The sequence below is a fragment of the Mus caroli genome, chromosome 16 (assembly GCF_900094665.2).
Source record: "Mus caroli chromosome 16, CAROLI_EIJ_v1.1, whole genome shotgun sequence".
In the NCBI taxonomy this organism is placed as follows: domain Eukaryota; kingdom Metazoa; phylum Chordata; class Mammalia; order Rodentia; family Muridae; genus Mus; species Mus caroli.
In genome coordinates, this window is record NC_034585.1 from 53,425,684 (window position 1) to 53,443,800 (window position 18,117).

The window sequence follows — 18,117 nt, forward strand, 5'->3', positions numbered from 1 at the left end:
TGTGTGAGAGGGGCTTTTTGCATCCATCTAACATTTGCCTGTTCTTCCACACACATTTTAAGCCCTTCATGTAGGTGGACTGGGGCTATGGTTTCAGTTCTAGCTAGCTGACTAAGCAATTAGCACATCACTGAAGGTTGAGTCACTGAAGTCTATGTGTTTCCCTCAGCTTTCTCTTCCTCAGCCCTCTCTTCTGCATTGGGAACTTTTGCATGGCCTGACTGCAACACAGAAGATTGGAAACATACTGCCTCAGATTTCCAAAGAAATAACCTTTCCTTGGTCAAAGAATTGGTCTTGAACAGTATGATTATCTATTTTGTGTGCAGCCCTTTGTTCAAATCTATTGGGACATCAACAGAACAATGATGACACATTTTAAAATCATTCTATGAATCTAACACTAGGTAAGAGCTAAACACAATGAGGAAAGAGGATTTCAGAATATCCTCTGATCAGAAAAGTAGAATTTCCCCAGTTCCGGTCAGTCCCTGTGGGTTACTGCTCTGTGGTGCTAAGGGAAGCACTGGGAGAAACCAGGAAGCCGACCTAAATACTCCAGTATAATTCCTCCAATTAAGACCCCAGATTTTCCTTTCAATGTACCCTTAAATGATACACACCATCTAACAGTCAGGCCTAGTATATCTCACAGAACTGAGCATAGGTTCTTGTCCAAACTCTGAGGAATGGCTTGAGATCTGTCTTTTGACTTCTCTTATCGGTAGTTCTTAATAATGGAGAAGTTATTCCCTGCTAATATTAAGTATAAATTGGCGCAACTTCTTTCAAAAGTAATCTGACAAGTTAGTGGAATAGTTTAGAGTTCATATACCTCACAGCACAACAATTCTGTTTGTAATACATGCCCTAGAAATTTGTTATACACGCCTTCCTCTCCTATGTATATGTGAAGAATTGCATTGCTACATCAAGAGTGGAAAATAAAACACAAGTAATATTAATATTCACCAATAGATGAATCAATAAGTAATATGTTATATCATACACATATATAAGTATAGATAATATGTTTTATAGATAAATGAATGATCCCTTCCGAGTTTGGCAGTTATGAATAAAAACTGCTGTTAACACTCATGTTCAGGCCCTGGTATGACTAAAACTGTCCTAATTTATTTGAATAAGTAAGTATATTTAGCAATATGTATTGATTCTTAATGTTAAGGGTTTTATATTTTAATATCATTTTAATTTATTTATTATTTATGTATAAATTCATTTTATTATACACTCCTAAACCCCCTTAAACTCCTTCCAGCCACTCCTATATCCACTTGGGAATCGCATGTTCCTGTTTTTAAATAGCTCATTGAGTGCAGTTACTGAAATCCTTAAATGCCTGGGTCATCCACCACCTTCATTCTAAATAACTATCTTTATATCAACAGATAAGTGTAGCACTCACCCCTCACCAAAATAAATGGGTTTTTTGGCAGCAGATGAAAACAACAGAAATTGGCAACTTATCAAAATGCAAAGAACAACTGGGTGTTCGTGGGGTGCCCACCCCTAACTGATGCCTCTACAACACAATCCCTACACCTAAGACTCATGGAGCACTGTTTTAAAAAAAAAAAAAAGCTGTAAGAGCTAAAACAACAAAAAGCACACATACACATGGAAGCTGAACAACACTCTACTCAATGATAACTTGGTCAAGGAGGAAATAAAGAAAGAAATTAAAGACTATTTAGAATTTAATGAAAATGAAGATATAACATATCCAAACTTATGGGACACAATGGGACACAAAGCTGTCTCCTAAGAGGCTCTGCCAGTGCCTGACAAATACAGAAGTGGATGCTCACAGTCATCCATTGGACAGAGCATAGAGTCCCCAGTGAAGGAGCTAGAGAAAGGATCCAAGAAGCTGAAGGGGTTTGCAACCCCATAAAAGGAACAACAATATGAACTAACCAGTATACCCTGAGCTCCCTGGGATTAAACCACCAACCAAAGAAAACACATGGTGGGACTCATGGGTCTAGCTGCATATGTAGCAGAAGATGGCCTAGTCGGTCATCATTGGGAGGAGAGGCCCTTGGTCCTTCGAAGGTTCTATGCCCCAGTATAGGGTAATGCCAGGGCCAGGAAGCTGAAGTGAGTGGGTTGGTGAGCAGGGGGAGAGGGAGGGGATAGAGGATTTTTGAAGGGGAAAGTAAGGAAGGGGATAACATTTGAAATGTAAATAAAGAAAATGTCAAATTTTTTAAAAAAGCATAGAAAGAAAGAAAGAAAGAAAGAAAGAAAGAAAGAAAGAAAGAAAGAAAGAAAGAAAGAAAGAAAGAAGTGCGAAGAGGAAAACTCATAGACTCATAGCCCTTCAAAGGATAATAAAGAGAAAACACCAACACAAGGACAGAAATTATGCCCTAGAAAAAGCAAGAAAGTAATCCTTCAACAAACCTAAAAGAAGACAGCCGCAAGAACAGAATCCCAACTCTAACAACAAAAATAACAGGAAGCAACAATTACTTTTCCTTAATATCTTTTAAAATCAATGGACTCAATTCCCCAATAAAAAGACATAGACGAACAGAGTGGCTACACAAACAGGACCCAACATTTTGCTGCTTACAGAAAACCTACCTCAGGGAAAAAGACAAACACTACCTCAGAATAAAAGGCTGGAAAAAATTTTTCCAAGCAAATGGCCAAAGAAAAAAGCTAGAGTAGCCATTCTAATATCGAATAAAATTGACTTCCAACCCAAAGTTATCAAAAAAGACAAGGAGAGGCACGTCATACTCATCAAAGGTAAACTGTTCAAAGATGAACTCTCAATCCTGAATATCTATACTCCAAATGCAAGGGCAGCCACATTCATTAAAGAAACTTTAGTAAGCTCAAAGAACACATTGCAACTCACACAATAATAGTGGGAAACTTCAACACCTCACTCTCATCACTGGACAGATCCTGGAAACAGAAACTAAACAGAGACACATGGAAAGTAACAGAAGTTGTGGAACAAATGGATTTAACTGATATCTACAGAATATTTTATCCTAAAACAAAAGGATACATCTTCTTCCCAGTATCTCATGGTACCTTGTCCAAAATTGACCATATAATTGGTCACAAAACAGGCCTCAACAGATACAAAAATTTTGAAATTATCCCTTGCATAGGATCCCATGCATCCTATCAGATCACCACGGGGAAAGGCTGATCTTCAATAACAAAATAAATAATAGAAAGCCAACATTCACGTGGAAGCTGAACAACACTCTACTCAATGATACCTTGGTCAAGGAAGAAATAAAGAAAGAAATTAAAGACTGTTTAGAGTTTAATGAAACTGAAGCCACAACATACCCAAACTTATGGGACAAAATGAAAGCAGTTCTAAGAGGAAAACTCATAGTTTTGAGTGCCCCCCAAAAGAAACTAGAGAGAGCATAAACTAGCAGCTTGACAGCACACCTAAAAGCTCTAGAACAAAAGGAAGCAAATTCACCCAAGAGAAGTAGAAGGCAGGAAATAATCAAACTAAGGGCTGAAATCAACCAAGTGGAAACAAAAAGAACTATTCAAAGAATCAACCAAACCAGGAGCTGGTTCTTTGAGAAAATCAAAAAGACAGATAAACCAGACTAACTAAACTAACTAGACTAACTAGAGGGCACAGGGACAGTATCCTAATTAACAAAATTAGAAATGAAATGGGAGACATAACAACAGAACACGAGGAACCCCAAAACATCATCAGATCGAACTTCAAAGGGCTATACTCAACAAAACTGGAAAACCTGGATAAAATGGACAACCTCCTAGACAGATACCAGGTACCAAAGTTAAATCAGGATCAGATTAATGACCTAAATAATGCCATATCCCCTAAAGAAATAGAAGTAGTCATTCAGAGTCTCCCAACCAGAAAAAGCCCAGGACCAGGTGGATTTAGTGGAAAATTCTATTAAACCTTTAAAGAAAACCCAATACCAAAACTCTTCAAACTATTCCACAAAATAGAAAAAGAAGGTGCACTACCCAACTCATTCTATGAAGCCACGATTACATTTACACCTAAACCACAAAGACAAAACAAACAAAGAGAACTTCAGACCAATCTCCCTCATGAATATTGATGCAACAATACTCAATAAAATTCTCCCTAACTGAATCTAAGAACACATCAAAATGATCATCCATCATTATCAAGTAGGCTTTTTCCCAGGGATGCAGAGATGGTTTAATATATGGAAATCCATCAACCTAATCCCCTATATAAACAAACTCAAAGACAAAACCACATGATCATTTCGTTAGATGCTGAGAAAGCATTTGACAAAATCCAACCATCATTCGTGAAAACGTCTTGGAAAGATCAGGAATTCAAGGCCCATACCTAGACATAATAAAAGCAATATACTGCAAACCAGTAGCCAATATCAAACTAAATGGAGAGAAACTCAAAGAAATTCCACTAAAATCAGGGACTAGATAAAGCTGCCCATTTTCTACCTACCTATTCAAGATAGTACTTGAAGTCCTAGCCACAATAATTACATAACAAAAGGAGATCAAGGGGATACAAATTGGAAAGGAAGAAGTCAAAATATCACTATTTGCAGATGATATGATAATATATATAAGTGACCCTAAAAATTCCACCAGAGAACTCCTAAACCTGATAAACAGCTTCAGTGAAGTAGCTGGATATAAAATTAACTCAAACAAATCAGTGGCCTTTCTTTACACAAAGGATAAACAGGTTGAGAAAGAAATTAGGGAAACAACACTCTTTACAATTGTCACAAATAATATAAAATACCTTGGTTTGACTCTAACTAAGGAAGTGAAAGATCTGTGTGATAAGAACTTCAACTCTCTGAAGAAAGAAATTAAATAAGATCTCAGAAGATGGAAAGATCTCCCATGCTCATGGATTGGCAGGATCAATATAGTAAAAATGGCTATCTTGCCAAAAGCAATCTACAGATACAATGCAATCCCCATCAAAATTCCAGCTCAATTATTCACAGAGTTAGAAAGGGCAATCTGCAAATTCATCTGAAATAACAAAAGTCCTAGGATAACAAAAAATATTCTCATTGATAAAAGAACCTCTGGGGGAATCACCATGCCTGAGCTCAAGCTGTACTACAGAGCAATTGTGATTAAAAACTTCAAGATACTGGTACAGTGACAGACAGGTAGATCAATGGGATAGAAATGAAGACCCAGTAATGAACCCACACACATATGGTCACTTGATCTTGGATAAGGGAGCTAAAACCATCCAGTGGAAAAAAGACAGCATTTTCAACAAATGGTGCTGGCACAACTGGCAGTTATCATGTAGAAGAATTCGAATTTATCCATTCTTATCTCCTTGTACAAAGCTCAAGTCAAAGTGGATCACATAAAAACAGAGACACTGAAACTTATAGAGAAGGAAGTGGGTAAAAGCCTCGAAGATATGGGCACAGGGGGAAAATTCCTGAATAGAACAGCAATGGCTTGTGCTGTAAGATCGAGAACCGACAAAGGGAACCTCATAAAATTGTGAAGCTTCTGTAAGGCAAAAGACACTGTCAATAAGACAAAAAGGCCACCAAAAGTTGGGAAAGGATCTTTACCAATCCTAAATCAGATAGGGGACTAATATCCAGTATATAGAGAGAACTCAAGAAGATGGACTCCAGAAAATCAAATAACCCTATTAAAAATGGGGTACAGAGCTAAACTCAACTGAGAAATATTGAATGACTGAGAAGCACCTGAAAAAAATGTTCAGCATTCTTAATCATCAGGGAATGCAAACCAAAACAACCCTGAGATTCCACACCAATCAGAATGGCTAAGATCAAAACTTCAGATGACAGCACATGCTGGCAAGGATGTGGAGAAAGAGGAACACTCCTCTATTGTTGCTGAGATTGCAAGCTGGTACAACCACTCGGAAAATCAGTCTGGTGGTTCCTCAGAAAATTGGATATAGTACTACTGGAAGATCCAGCAATACATTTCCTGGGCATAGACCCAGAAGATGTTCCAACATGTCATAGGTACACATGCTCCACTATGTTCATAGCAGCCTTATTTATAATAGCCAGACGCTGGAAAGAACCCAGATGTCCCTTAACAGAGGAATGGATACAGAAAATGTGGTACATTGACACAATGGAGTACTACTCAGCAATAAAAACAATGAATTTATGAAATTCTCAAGCAAATGTATGGATCTGGAGGATATCATCTTGAGTGAGGTAACCCAATCACAAAAGAAGTCACTTGATATGCACTCACTGATAAGTAGATATTAACCCAGAAACTTAGACTACCCAAGATACAATTTGCAAAACACAGGAAACTCAAGAAGAAGGAAGACCAAAGTGTGGCTACTTCATTCCTTCTTAGAATAGGGAACAAAATACCCATGGAAGGAGTTACAGAGACAAAGTTCAGAACTGAGACAGAAGGAAGGACCATGCAGAGACTGCCCCACCCAGGGATCCATCCCATATACAACCACCAAACCCAGACACTATTGCATATGCCAGAAAGATTTTGCTGACAGGAACCTGATATAGCTATCTCTTGTGAGGCTATGCCAGTGCCTGGCAAATATAGAAGTGGATGCTCATAGTCATCCATTGGATGGAACACAGGGCCCCTAAAGAAGGAGCTAGAGAAAGTACCCAAGGAGCTAAAGAGGTCAGCAACCCTAAAGGAGGATCAACAATATGAACTAACTAGTAGCCCCCAGAACTGTGTCTCTAGTTGCATATGTAGCAGAGAATGGCCTACTTGGCCATCAATGGGAGGAGAGAAGATCTTGGTCTTACGAAGATTATATATGCCAGTGCAGGGGAGTGCCAGGGCCAGGAAGCAAGAGTGGGTGGGTTGGGGAACAGGGCAGGGAGAGGGTATAGGGAACTTTGGTGATAGCATTTGAAATGTAAATGAAGAAAATATCTAATAAAAAATTTTAAAAAATTACTGCAGTGGAAACTCCCTGGAATCTATGAAAGTGACCCTAGAAAAGTCTCCAAGTAATGGAGGATATGGAACCTGAACTGGCCATCTTCTATAACCAGGCAAGGTGCATATCAGTGGGTCTGGGACTTCAACCCACCCAGAAAACCTTCTATCTCCAATCTGTCCTGATTGCAAGACATACTGGGGCAATTGTGGTTCAGAACTTGTGGGAGTGGCCTTCCCAAGATTGGTCCAACTTTGGCCCATGCCTGGAGATGGAGCCCTGTCTGACACCGCCTGGATGACTAGGAACTAAAGGCAGGACAGCTCTGAGACCCAAAACAGAACCAAACACAATTGGCATTAAAAAAAATCTCAATAAAATTCTTAATTATATTCTGCTATACTCATAAACTAGTGCCTAGCCCAATTGTCATCAGAGAAGCTTCATTCAGCAACCAATAGGAACAAAAAATACAGATCCACAACCAAACACTAGGAATAGCCAGAAGAACCCTGCAGAAGAGGAAGAGGAAGAATTTTAGAAGGCAGAATGGCCAAGGACCAAGGACAGCACAAGAATGTGGTCCACATAATCAACTAAGGAGGTCTCACAGGGCCTCACAGAGACTGACTTGACAAGCCTGGATCCTGTATGGATCAAAGCTAAGTCCTCTGCATATGCCTTATATCTGTGTAACTTGGTGCTCCTGTGGGAACTTCCAACAATGGGAAAGCGGGTATCTCTGGATTTTTTGCCTGTGCTTGGGGCCCTTTCTTCCTACTGGCTTGTCATATGTAGGCATGACATGAGAGTTTGTGCCCAGTCTTATTTCATCTTATTAGGTCATGTTCAGTGACTATCCCTGGGAGGTCTGCTCATTTTTCTTCCTCTTCTTTTATTTTGAAGGGAGACAGAGGAGAACCTGATCTGGAAGAGGTGGGGGTTGGGCTTGGGAAGAGTGGAAGGAGGAGAAACTGTGGTTGAGATGTACTGTATGAGAATAACAAAAGGTTTTTTAAAATTAAGGAAATAACTAAGCCCAGGGGTGCAGGAAAAAGCCAGAAGATTCCAGGCGCACATCTATTAATCAATGTGCAGTTTGACTCTTGTGTAAAGAGAGCTTAAGGACTAAGAATTCACTTCAAACTAGGCGCTTAAAACTTAAAATGTTTTATGTGCAGTGTCTTATCTGCCCAATTTTAAGGAATACGAATTTCTATTTGCCTCCTGCTATTCAGAGATGATGAAACAATATATTCCTGGGCATGTTTCTCAAGCGAATTTAATAGCGGAGCTCATACTTAAATCTGGTCTGATGACTCCACAGCCTAGGCTCTTGTCAGTATGTTCTCACACATTCCAGAGACAGAGTGGCAGGTTTGAGGGAAAAGGACATTTCTACATGTCTGAGCAATGCAGGATAAAAACATAAATTTGCCACGGTGGCTAGATTTTAAGTTGGGATTTAAGTCTTCTGAATGTCTGCTAACAATCTTGGTTGCAGGGTGTGTCTCTCTATAAACTGGGGAGGAAAAGTCAAAAGAATGAGAAGCACACTGTGTTCCCTCGAACTGCTCCTCAGTCAGGAAGGTATTAAGAAAAGCTTACGAGCAGAGAAGTTACATGATCCAAATGGCACTTCATCAGGACTAACTTGTCAGCCCTGCCCAGAATATATGAAAGGGAAAAAGGCCTAAAGGCAAAGATACAATTAGAAGGCTATTTTTGATGCTAATTTCGCAGATGTCAAGTATGAATTCAAAACAGGATATTGAGAACATCATAGTGCCACACGTAAATGATAGCTTAACACTCACCTATTAAAAACAATGAATTTATGAAATTCTTAAGCAAATGGATATATCTAAAGAATATCATCCTGAGTGAGGTAACCCAATCACAAAAAGAATTCACATGATATGCACTCACCGATAAATAGATATTAGCCCAGAAACTTAGAATACCCAAGATACAATTTGCAAAACACATGAAACTCAAGAAGAAGGAATACCAAAGTGTGGATACTTCATTCTTTCTTAGAATGAGGAACAAAATACCCAAGTAAGGAGTTACAGAGACAATGTTTGGAGCTGAGATGGAAGGAAGGACTATGTAGAGACTGCCCCAGCCGGGCATCCATACCATAATCAACCACCAAACGCAGACACAACTGCATATGCCAGAAAGATTTTGCCAGACCCTGATATAGCTGACTCTTGTGAAGCTATGATAGTGCCTGGCAAATACAGAAGTGGAAGCTCAGAGTCATCTATTGGATGGAACACATGGCCCCCAATGGAGGAGCTAGAGAAAGTACTCAAGGAGCTGAAGGGGTCTATAACCCTATAGGTGGAACAACAACATGAACTAATCAGTACCCCCAAAGCTCGTGTCTCTAGCTGCATATGTAGCAGAAGATGGCCTAATCTGCCATCATTGAGAGGAGAGGCTCTTGATATTGCAAAGATTATATGCCCCAGTACAGGGGAATGCCAGGGCCAAGAAGTGGGAGTGGGTGTGGGTCGGAGAGCAGGGTCGGGAGAGGGTATAAGGGACTTTTGGGATAGCATTTGCATTGTAACTGAAAAAATATCTAATTATAAAAATGTTTTTAAAAATTTAAATTTTTTTCAAAAAAAGTTTAAAAAAAAGAATGATAGCTTAACATCAAGCTCAGAGGAAGAACAGACCAGCCCTAGAAACATCTGCAATTCGAGATATTGTCATCTTTGATGGCCTGAGATGGGAGAAGAAGGGAGCAAATGCACTGATAGTCAGTGACCCTGCCTACTCCCCAAGGCACTGGCCTTATCCACCCTTCTCTGCATGAGAGCCCAAGTTCCAAAGAGTGAGGAAGCCTGCATGGACCTGTCAGCACTATGGGTTTTCCCAATGCTGAGGACAAGTGGATGTTGGGTAAGTCTGTCTCAACTTTCCTGGATACTCTGTCTAGAAGGGCTCTCTCAAGTCTCAGCACGAGTCCTTCTCAGGAGACATTCTTCTCAAGATAGTCTAAATTACATCATTCTATTTAATGTCCACAGAGACTTATCTTCATGGTATATTTTATAATACGGAATCTTTTGGTTTTTCTTTAACTTCTGTTTTTTACCTTCCTTTGCAAGACTGCCAAGCTCAGCTATGTTAGTTTTGCTTCTCACCACAGAATTCCCAGCAGTCAGAAACAAGGTACCCAGCAGAAACAAAGTGTAAACTAAAATTCTCATAACCCAGTTACCAAGATGCCTCTTGCATTCAAGTCTGGTCACCTGACTGGCCTAGGAACTGACATGGTAGGAGAGTTTAGATTCCCAAAGGCTGTCCTCTAACCCCTAAACACATGCACCATGCACATGAATGTGGGCATAAACACACAGCACACACACACAATAAAGAAATGAACAAAAATTAAATTCACCGGTCATCAAATGTAAGAAGATCACTTTTATAAGTTGTGAAATTAAGCTTAATATTTTTGTAACCAAATATTATCATAAAACAATTTTTCTTTTTTTTTTCTTTTCCACTTATTCAACATTTCCAAACTACTATGAAAAACACGACCACAGAGTAGGGAATTGAAAGCCAAACTGTCTTTCATAAAAACATCACTGCAAATTTAAACACACACACATACACAAACCAAAAACAAATGCTCACCCTCCAGAGACCGAAAAGCACATCTAACTCTGACTTTCTATAGAAAAACCCTCCACAGATGCACAGTGCTTGGCTATTCTGATTGTAGGAAGGAATTCCATGAGAATAATGGTTTGGGGATGCAACCATGTTAGTTACAAACTTGTGTGTGTATTTCACACTGAGAACACATCTCAGATGAGCTATCACACTTCAAACTCGGTGTTGGTCAGGCTCTGGCAGAGCCTCTCAGGGGACAGCTATATGAGGCACCTGTCAACAAGTGCTTCTTGGCAGCAGCAATAGTGTCTGGATTTGGTGTCTGCAGATAGGATGGATCCCCAGGTGGGCAGTCTGTGGATGGCCTTTCCTCCAGTTTCTACTCACTTGGTAGCCACATGGGGTTAATGGCTACTTGGAGATCTTATGGGTTTCCTTTACTTGTCTAATAAAGACTTGAAAGAGGAGTAGAAAGAGGAGCAGGGAAAGAGGAGTAGGGAAAGAGGAGTAGGGAGCAGAGAGTATACACTGTTCTGCTCTTTCAGAAGAGTTACACCTTCTCATTCTCATCACAACAACCCTGGTGTCGTAGGTATGAGGAACACCTTTACCTGTGCCCTGAAACTGACAGACAACTTATTCTTGGAGTGAAAGAAGGAGTCAGAATGCCGTCTTCCTTCCACATCTTCTACAACCACAGCAGCCATCCACAAGTTAACTCAAAACAACTACAGATCACACTCTGTCTTGTGGTGACACAGTCTGGCCTCATAAATAAGAAGTTGCTTTAACCTTATAGAGGCTCTCCTTCTAAAGCTTGACCATTGCAGGGTAGTGTGGGGGTCTCCTCCTGCTCCTGTTCTGATCCCTGCCTCATTCTCTGTTCTCCACTTGATAGGACAAAACAAAGTAATTCATGTATCATTCCCCAAATATGATATGCTCCTTAGTGTATCTCTCTGGCTCTACACAGTTTCCCACTGCGTAGAGCCCTTCCCTGTGTTTCTTGACCACTGACTCTTCTGTATCTTCTGCATAGCCGATAAGCATTTTTTCCCATGAAATAGTTGAATGCACTATGGGGTGCTATGGCCCTTTCTAATTTCACCTACTTAATACACATCCTATATTGGAAGGGAAAAGAAAATAGAAGAAGAAAAGAAGACAGGTCACCTCCTCTGTTTCACCCTCCAGCTGTGAGGTTAACTGATTGTTCATGATCCCAAGATACTCCCCTGTTATTTCTTGTGCATTCTATCATTACTTGTTATTCTCTTTGAATAGAGTATGGCCTCCTAGAATTGAGCCTCTCAGGGAACAGCTATATGAGGCTCCTTTGCTTTTAGAGCCTGGGACCCAACTGTTATATATGGTTTTTGTTTGTTTGTTTAATTGATTGTTGTTTGTTTTTAGGTGTTTTGGTTATTTTATTTGTTTTTGAGATTGGTCTCACTATATAGCCCATACTAACATCAAACTTGTGAGCCTCCTATCTTAGCTTTCTAGCCGATGGGTATCTGCCACCATATATGGTTCAGCATTTCCTGAACTGGAATACCTGATAAGTAAATGAATAGATGGAGAGAATGATACCTGGCTCATAGAACAATTTAAAGTTACTAAAAAGTAGTTGGTACTACATAATCCATAATCCAAAATCCCTTGCAATATCTACATCTGACTCACTTATGTTTTATGGCGTGGTTCATGGTTTATGAGCAAAAAGCATCAACTTAGCACCCCCACAACACATTCAACTATTTCATAGGAAGAAATATCATAGGCTATGCAGAAGATACAGAAGAGTCAGTGGTCGGGAACACAGGGAAATTACTAGAAACATGTCAGAAACAATACAAAGGCTTACAGCAATGGTTTTCAGCCTTCCTAATACTGAGACTAATACAGTTCCTCATGTTGTAGTGACCCCCAATTACAAAATTATTTCATTGCTATATTATAAGTGTAGTTTTGCTACTGTTATTAATTGTGATGTAAATATCTGATACATATGATATTTGATATAAAACCCCTGTGAAAGTGTTACTCAACCTTCAAGGGTGTCATGGCCCCAAAGATTGGGAACCACTGCCTTACAGCATGGTCACACAGCCAAGAAGCCTGATCTTACAAGCCTGTGCATGACAAGAAAGTTCAACTTTGATATCCATCTGATCTCCTTCCCTGCCCCCAACACACACACACATACACCCTGCAAAAGGACAGGTAGATTATACCCAGCAATGACCATGACCACAGTATTAGTTCACCCTAATTCACATCTTAGGTGAGAATATTCACCCTGGGCAATCATCAGGAAAGAAGGTTATAAAAGGGACTCTGGATTGTGTCTCAAGAGTATGGTTTGTTAACACAAGAAAACTACAAATTTAACTAACCTGGGCCAGTGGGGATACACAGAGACTGCATTGCCAAACAGGGATCCTGCATAAGACAGATCTAGGCCCTCTGCATATGTTACAGTTGTCTAGCTTAGTCTTCATGTGGGTCTCCTAACAGCAGAAGAAGGGACTGTTTGTGACTCTGTTGCTTTCATTTACAACCCTTTGCTCCAACTGAGCTGCCTCATGTAGCCTCAATAAGAGAAAATGTGCCTAGTCTTAGGACAGATTGATATCCATGCGAGGCTCCTTTTCTCTGAAGAGAAGGAGAAGAGAAGATGGGGTGAAGAGGTGGAGTGGGGAGGATTGGGAGGAGGAGAGAAGACTGTGGTGAAATGTAAAGTTAGTTAATTAATATTATGCTCTGTGCAATATCTTGGGCGAGAGTGTCTTGGCAAGGGCTTTGACTCTCCACAGTGGATAATGATGTGCCAATAGGAACTGCAGATCCTTCTAAGCCCTAGAAACAATTGGCAAAATTTGAAAGGAAGGAGGACCAGTGCTTCCTGGTTAGTACAACCCTATAATCAAAATAAAGAACGCATACAATCCCTGTACTCAAAATCAATAATACATACATAGAAGTGTTCTTTGGTGTGGAAAGGGTGTAAGGCATTGAGTTATATTTTAGAAGCTGACTGAACAGCACCAAGGAATTAGGAGTTTCAAGAAAGACTTCATTTTGCCAAGCCCAAGATAAAATGGACGTGACAGAAGCCAGGCACAGATCTAGAAACCTGGCAAGATTAAAGGCCCTTGCATATAAGCGCAGGCCAGGGCCAGCCTGTTTGTATAAGTGTTTCAATGGGCTCTATGGTGAAGGAGAGCCTAAAGTCCTTAGAACATCAAAAATAAATGAATAAATGTGTAAGATGGGGTTCTCACCATGCTTCACACCTGGAAATATCACGCCCCGTGCCCACTTTTCCCAAATACCTAACTTAGCTAGGCTCCCACCTCGACTTCGCCACCTGGTTGTGGCTCTCAAGCTCAGAACTGTCTAGAGCACAGTTCCCAGCATCACTCATCTTTGACTCCTCATCTGCTTCCCTTCCCCAATCCAGCCATCTGAAAACTGCTCACCTCCAACTCTGCCCAGGATTTGGTGACTTCTCATTATCTCCACTGATGTCACTCCTAGGAAAGCCTTGATTCTTACAATGGTCTCCCATGTGGACTCTGTTCCATCTTTGCCTCTGTCAGAATATTCTCAACCAGCAGGAGCTGGTGCTGCTCTGTTGACATGTAAGTCATTGCCAAGGCCTCAAAGGGGATCCCATGACCCCACGAAAGTTAGCCCAACACATACTTCTCCAACATCCCTTGCTCAAAGTCTCTTCTCCAACACTAGCCTTCCTGCTTCTTTTTGAAGATGCCAAACTTGCTTCCTGCTTAGGACATTAGGGCTTGCAGCTCCTCTGGCTGGCAACACTGGCTTTCTTTTCTCTCCTAAGGCTATTTGGACACTGCTTTCTAAATATGAACTTCTTGCAGTGCTTTCTGTGGACATGCCTAGATAGACAATATCTTTTTTTCCTGATTTCTTGTTTATATGAGACATTGCCTTTTAACATGCTATAGAACATACATGTTGTTGTATTTATTCTCCACTGGGAATCTTGAACCTTGAAGCAAGATTCTACTTTTCTTCACTAATTAATCTCTGGGTTTTGGAAGTATGTCTAGCATATAGTTAAGTGCTGCATAACTGCTGGATAAATGATAAATGATGGCTAATAGAGTATGTGCCAGAAAAACAGAATTATGCTGGTTTCTCCTTTGGTTTAGTCAGATACAACCCCTAATAAGCAGTCTAGGAAGACGTCTGTGGTTCTAAGAATCAGGAGTGCAACCATGCCTCTGGTGCCAAATTGTCATCACATCAGCACATGTCGTTACAAGCTTAGACACTTTTATGATACATATAAATAATGAGTTATGTAAAATTTAGTTTAAATTCAGAAGTGTCACCACTTGGATACAGTTTTCTTCCAGTTTTAACATGAACAGAAATTCTGCATCTATATTGGTTGAAAACACAATTACACACAAGAATCAGATGCATTTGTTCAAAACAAATAATTAAAATAATTAAAAAGAGAATAAAGATTTTCTTTTAAAAAATGGTTTGAAGAAAGAACATATTGACATTGCCAGGACTTTGTATTGAGACATAGAATAGCAGTTAATGTTCACAATTAGTGTTTCAGTCTGAGAAGATAATATCCCAAAGTCCCAGGCAACTAAAGAGGAGTATAAACTTAGGAATAAAAACAGAAAACCCCAGCTTTTAGAGTTGGCAAACTTAAGGTAACTTGCTGGGGTCCTTACAGAGGGTCTTCCCCAGCACAGAGAGGAAAGTCTGGGGGTTTTTGCTGACAGAGTGGCCTGCAGAGCCTATAAGGAGTCAGTTAGGGGAGGGAGCCAGGCACAAAGGTCAGGTAAATCTCTGACTTGCTAGCAATCAGGCAATTGCTTCTGCTCTGGCTAACTAGCAACCAGGTGCTTCTCTGTTTATACAAGAACCACAGAACAAAGAGAGACTGGTGATTACCCAACTGGTACAGAAATGGATTTGATTTTTCATCACATATCCGGGGTGACAAGTTCAGTCACAATTAGAAAATACAACAGAACAGATTAGTCTTATTATTATCAGCCCTTTAACTCCAATTTAAAGAACCTAAAAAAATGTCTCCTCCAAAGCAAACACATTTATTATATGACAGCCTGCTTTTAGGCTGGCAATATTTGCTGTTTGAAAGTATTCCAGACAGAAAATATCGGAACCAGTGTTTTTATGAGCAGCAGATACTAAAACCTAACTTCTTTTACTCTAAGTTTCATCATCTACACTATAAAGTAGGAAAAGTTTGTTTTAGTCAATCTACCTTACTTACTACAGTGTACCCTGTATGACTCCCTATCTATACTACATTTTTAGAGAGGCCTAAGTCTATAATAAAAAGAGACCTGGAATCTGTACCCTATTCCCCTACCCAGTCAGATTTTGTCAATTGTCTCTGTTTACTCTGCATCAATTATGCTGTTTGAGTTTGCTCAGTAGCAGACACCCCAGGAGGAGTCCTAGAGTATGTTCTCAGCTAGCTTTCCTGTGCTTAATGACCTCCAGCGCATAAAGAAGACTTCCAAATAGTGGCCAGATAATTTTAGGATTTTACTAAAAGGACTCAGACATAATTTTTCTCAGGAAAAAGACACAAAATAAGCCATAGTGAAGAAAGTCCCCAGTAACACAACACACAGAGACCAAAACCCCAAAGTGAGAGAGAGAAGGACAGGGACTGCAGCCAGCAGCTCAGCTTTGCTGAATGGTGTCCAGCAGCTGTGCTGGCTTAAGGACTCTTGCCATTTCCAGTGGATGTGGCTGTGCCACTCAACAAGTTTTATTGTGTTCAACCATGTGCCGGCCACTGTATGTTTGCTACCGTGTGGAGTACTGTATACGATTTTGATGTTTTCAGCTAACTGTGTCTCCCTTCACTTCCCCATCCCTGCTCTCATTTGCATCTTGGACTCTCTGCTTTCATGTGACATGTGTCCGTTTGTCCGCTCCCCTCTGCTAGAACCTCTTTGGACACTCTCTTTGGCTCTTTTATACATTTTTAGGCTTTAGCCATATTTATAATCACTTATAGATGGACGGGACACATATAGGTTCTGCATATGCAAGAGGACATATAGTTTTGCTCTTTGAGCCAAATTGTCTTAGGATTTTCTTTTCCAGTGCTGGAGAGTACACCAAAGAGCTTTGTGGATATTAAGTGAGCGTTCTACCAACTGAGCTATATATCCCCAGCATGACACGCACCTTTACCTAACTTTATCTCATAAAAGCCTAAGAAAATGATGTTAGTCCACCCATTTTACAAAACAGAAATGATGGCTTGTACTATGTCTCAAATACACAGCCTAGAATCAAGTCAGATCTAGAGTCCAAGTGCTTGGAAGGAAAAGGCAGAAGGAGCAAGAGTACAAGGCTAGCCTCACAAGATAGTGAGCTTGAGGCTAGCTCAGTTATATGCGACCCATCTCAAGGGGGATAGGGGGATAGGCTACAGGAAGCATTTTTTTGTTGCTCTTCCTATATTATCAAACCAAGGTTATTCCAGAAGGAGAAAACCAACCTTTGGGTGATGTGGGCCGATTCTTGCTTCCGAGCCATTCATCTTGCTTGGTACCAATAAATCAAACACTTTAGAACTGACACAACAGGGAGAAGGGAAAAAAAAGCAGCTACAGTTTTGGTTTTGTTCCTCACTTAAGTGAATTTCACTTTAAAGCTGAAATTTCCTAGAATGAAGAAGAAGGAAACAGTAAGCTGAAACTCGAAGTCTTACAGACAGCTTTACACAGCCATACACCTGTTTGCATATGCCAAAGGCAACTAGCATGCAATACTAAAACTTATCACATTTCACCTTTGCCAAATATTACTTACCAGACTTAAGCAATTTCGGATACTGCTCATGGAAAGAGAAGTCAGCTTAGCAGGCATCAGCCTTGCAACAGCCCAGAGGAGTGCTATGCTGTTCCTTTACTCTTGCCCTTTCCCCTGGAGGTTTTAACTCCGCCCAAACTACAAAAAGTCCAGGCCCACAAATTAGTGCCATTAATCATTAAAAAAAAAACTTCTCATTAATCCAGGGCTCAGATTACCTCAATTGTTTAACCTGCCAACTCTGCTATTTAGAGTGTAAGACTCTGTTGCAGAGTTGGCCCTCCCAAAATCTTGCTTCTCTCACTTGAGCCAACCTGTTACCTAAGCATCCACACTCATTTCAAAATCAAACAACAGAGCAGAAAAATACTGAAGAAACCTCTCTCACCTGAATTTCCTATAAAGCTCGAACTTAGGAAGAAATAGCCACAGTTGTGGATGCTGGCTTCAGCATTTGGGCTGAACAGCCAATGAAAATACCTATTTGTCCTTTGCTTAGAAATGAGCCCTACTGGAGAAAGGCTTTATGGCACAGGTCTTTAATCCCAGCACCTGGGATGCGGCAGAGGCAGAGGCAGAGGCAGAGGCAGAGGCAGAGGCAGAGGCAGAGGCAGAGGCAGAGGCAGAGGCAGAGGCAGAGGCAGAGGCAGAGGCAGAGG

The 18,117-nt window shown here is 40.4% G+C and overlaps 1 protein-coding gene across 1 annotated transcript in view; it reads right to left on the reverse strand.

Annotated features, from left to right (window-relative positions):
* The window catches only part of LOC110312113 (transmembrane protein 45A-like), a 29,694-nt gene extending 12,147 nt beyond the window's left edge, over positions 1 to 17,547 (reverse strand). The window contains exons 1-2 of the mRNA XM_021185658.2: positions 17,459 to 17,547; positions 17,145 to 17,310 (exon numbers count right to left, since the gene is read on the reverse strand). Coding sequence (XP_021041317.1) covers positions 17,145 to 17,186 — 42 coding nt within the window. The 5' untranslated portion in view covers positions 17,187 to 17,310; positions 17,459 to 17,547. The remainder of the gene's footprint in view (positions 1 to 17,144; positions 17,311 to 17,458) is intronic.
* Between the last annotated feature and the right edge of the window lie 570 nt (positions 17,548 to 18,117).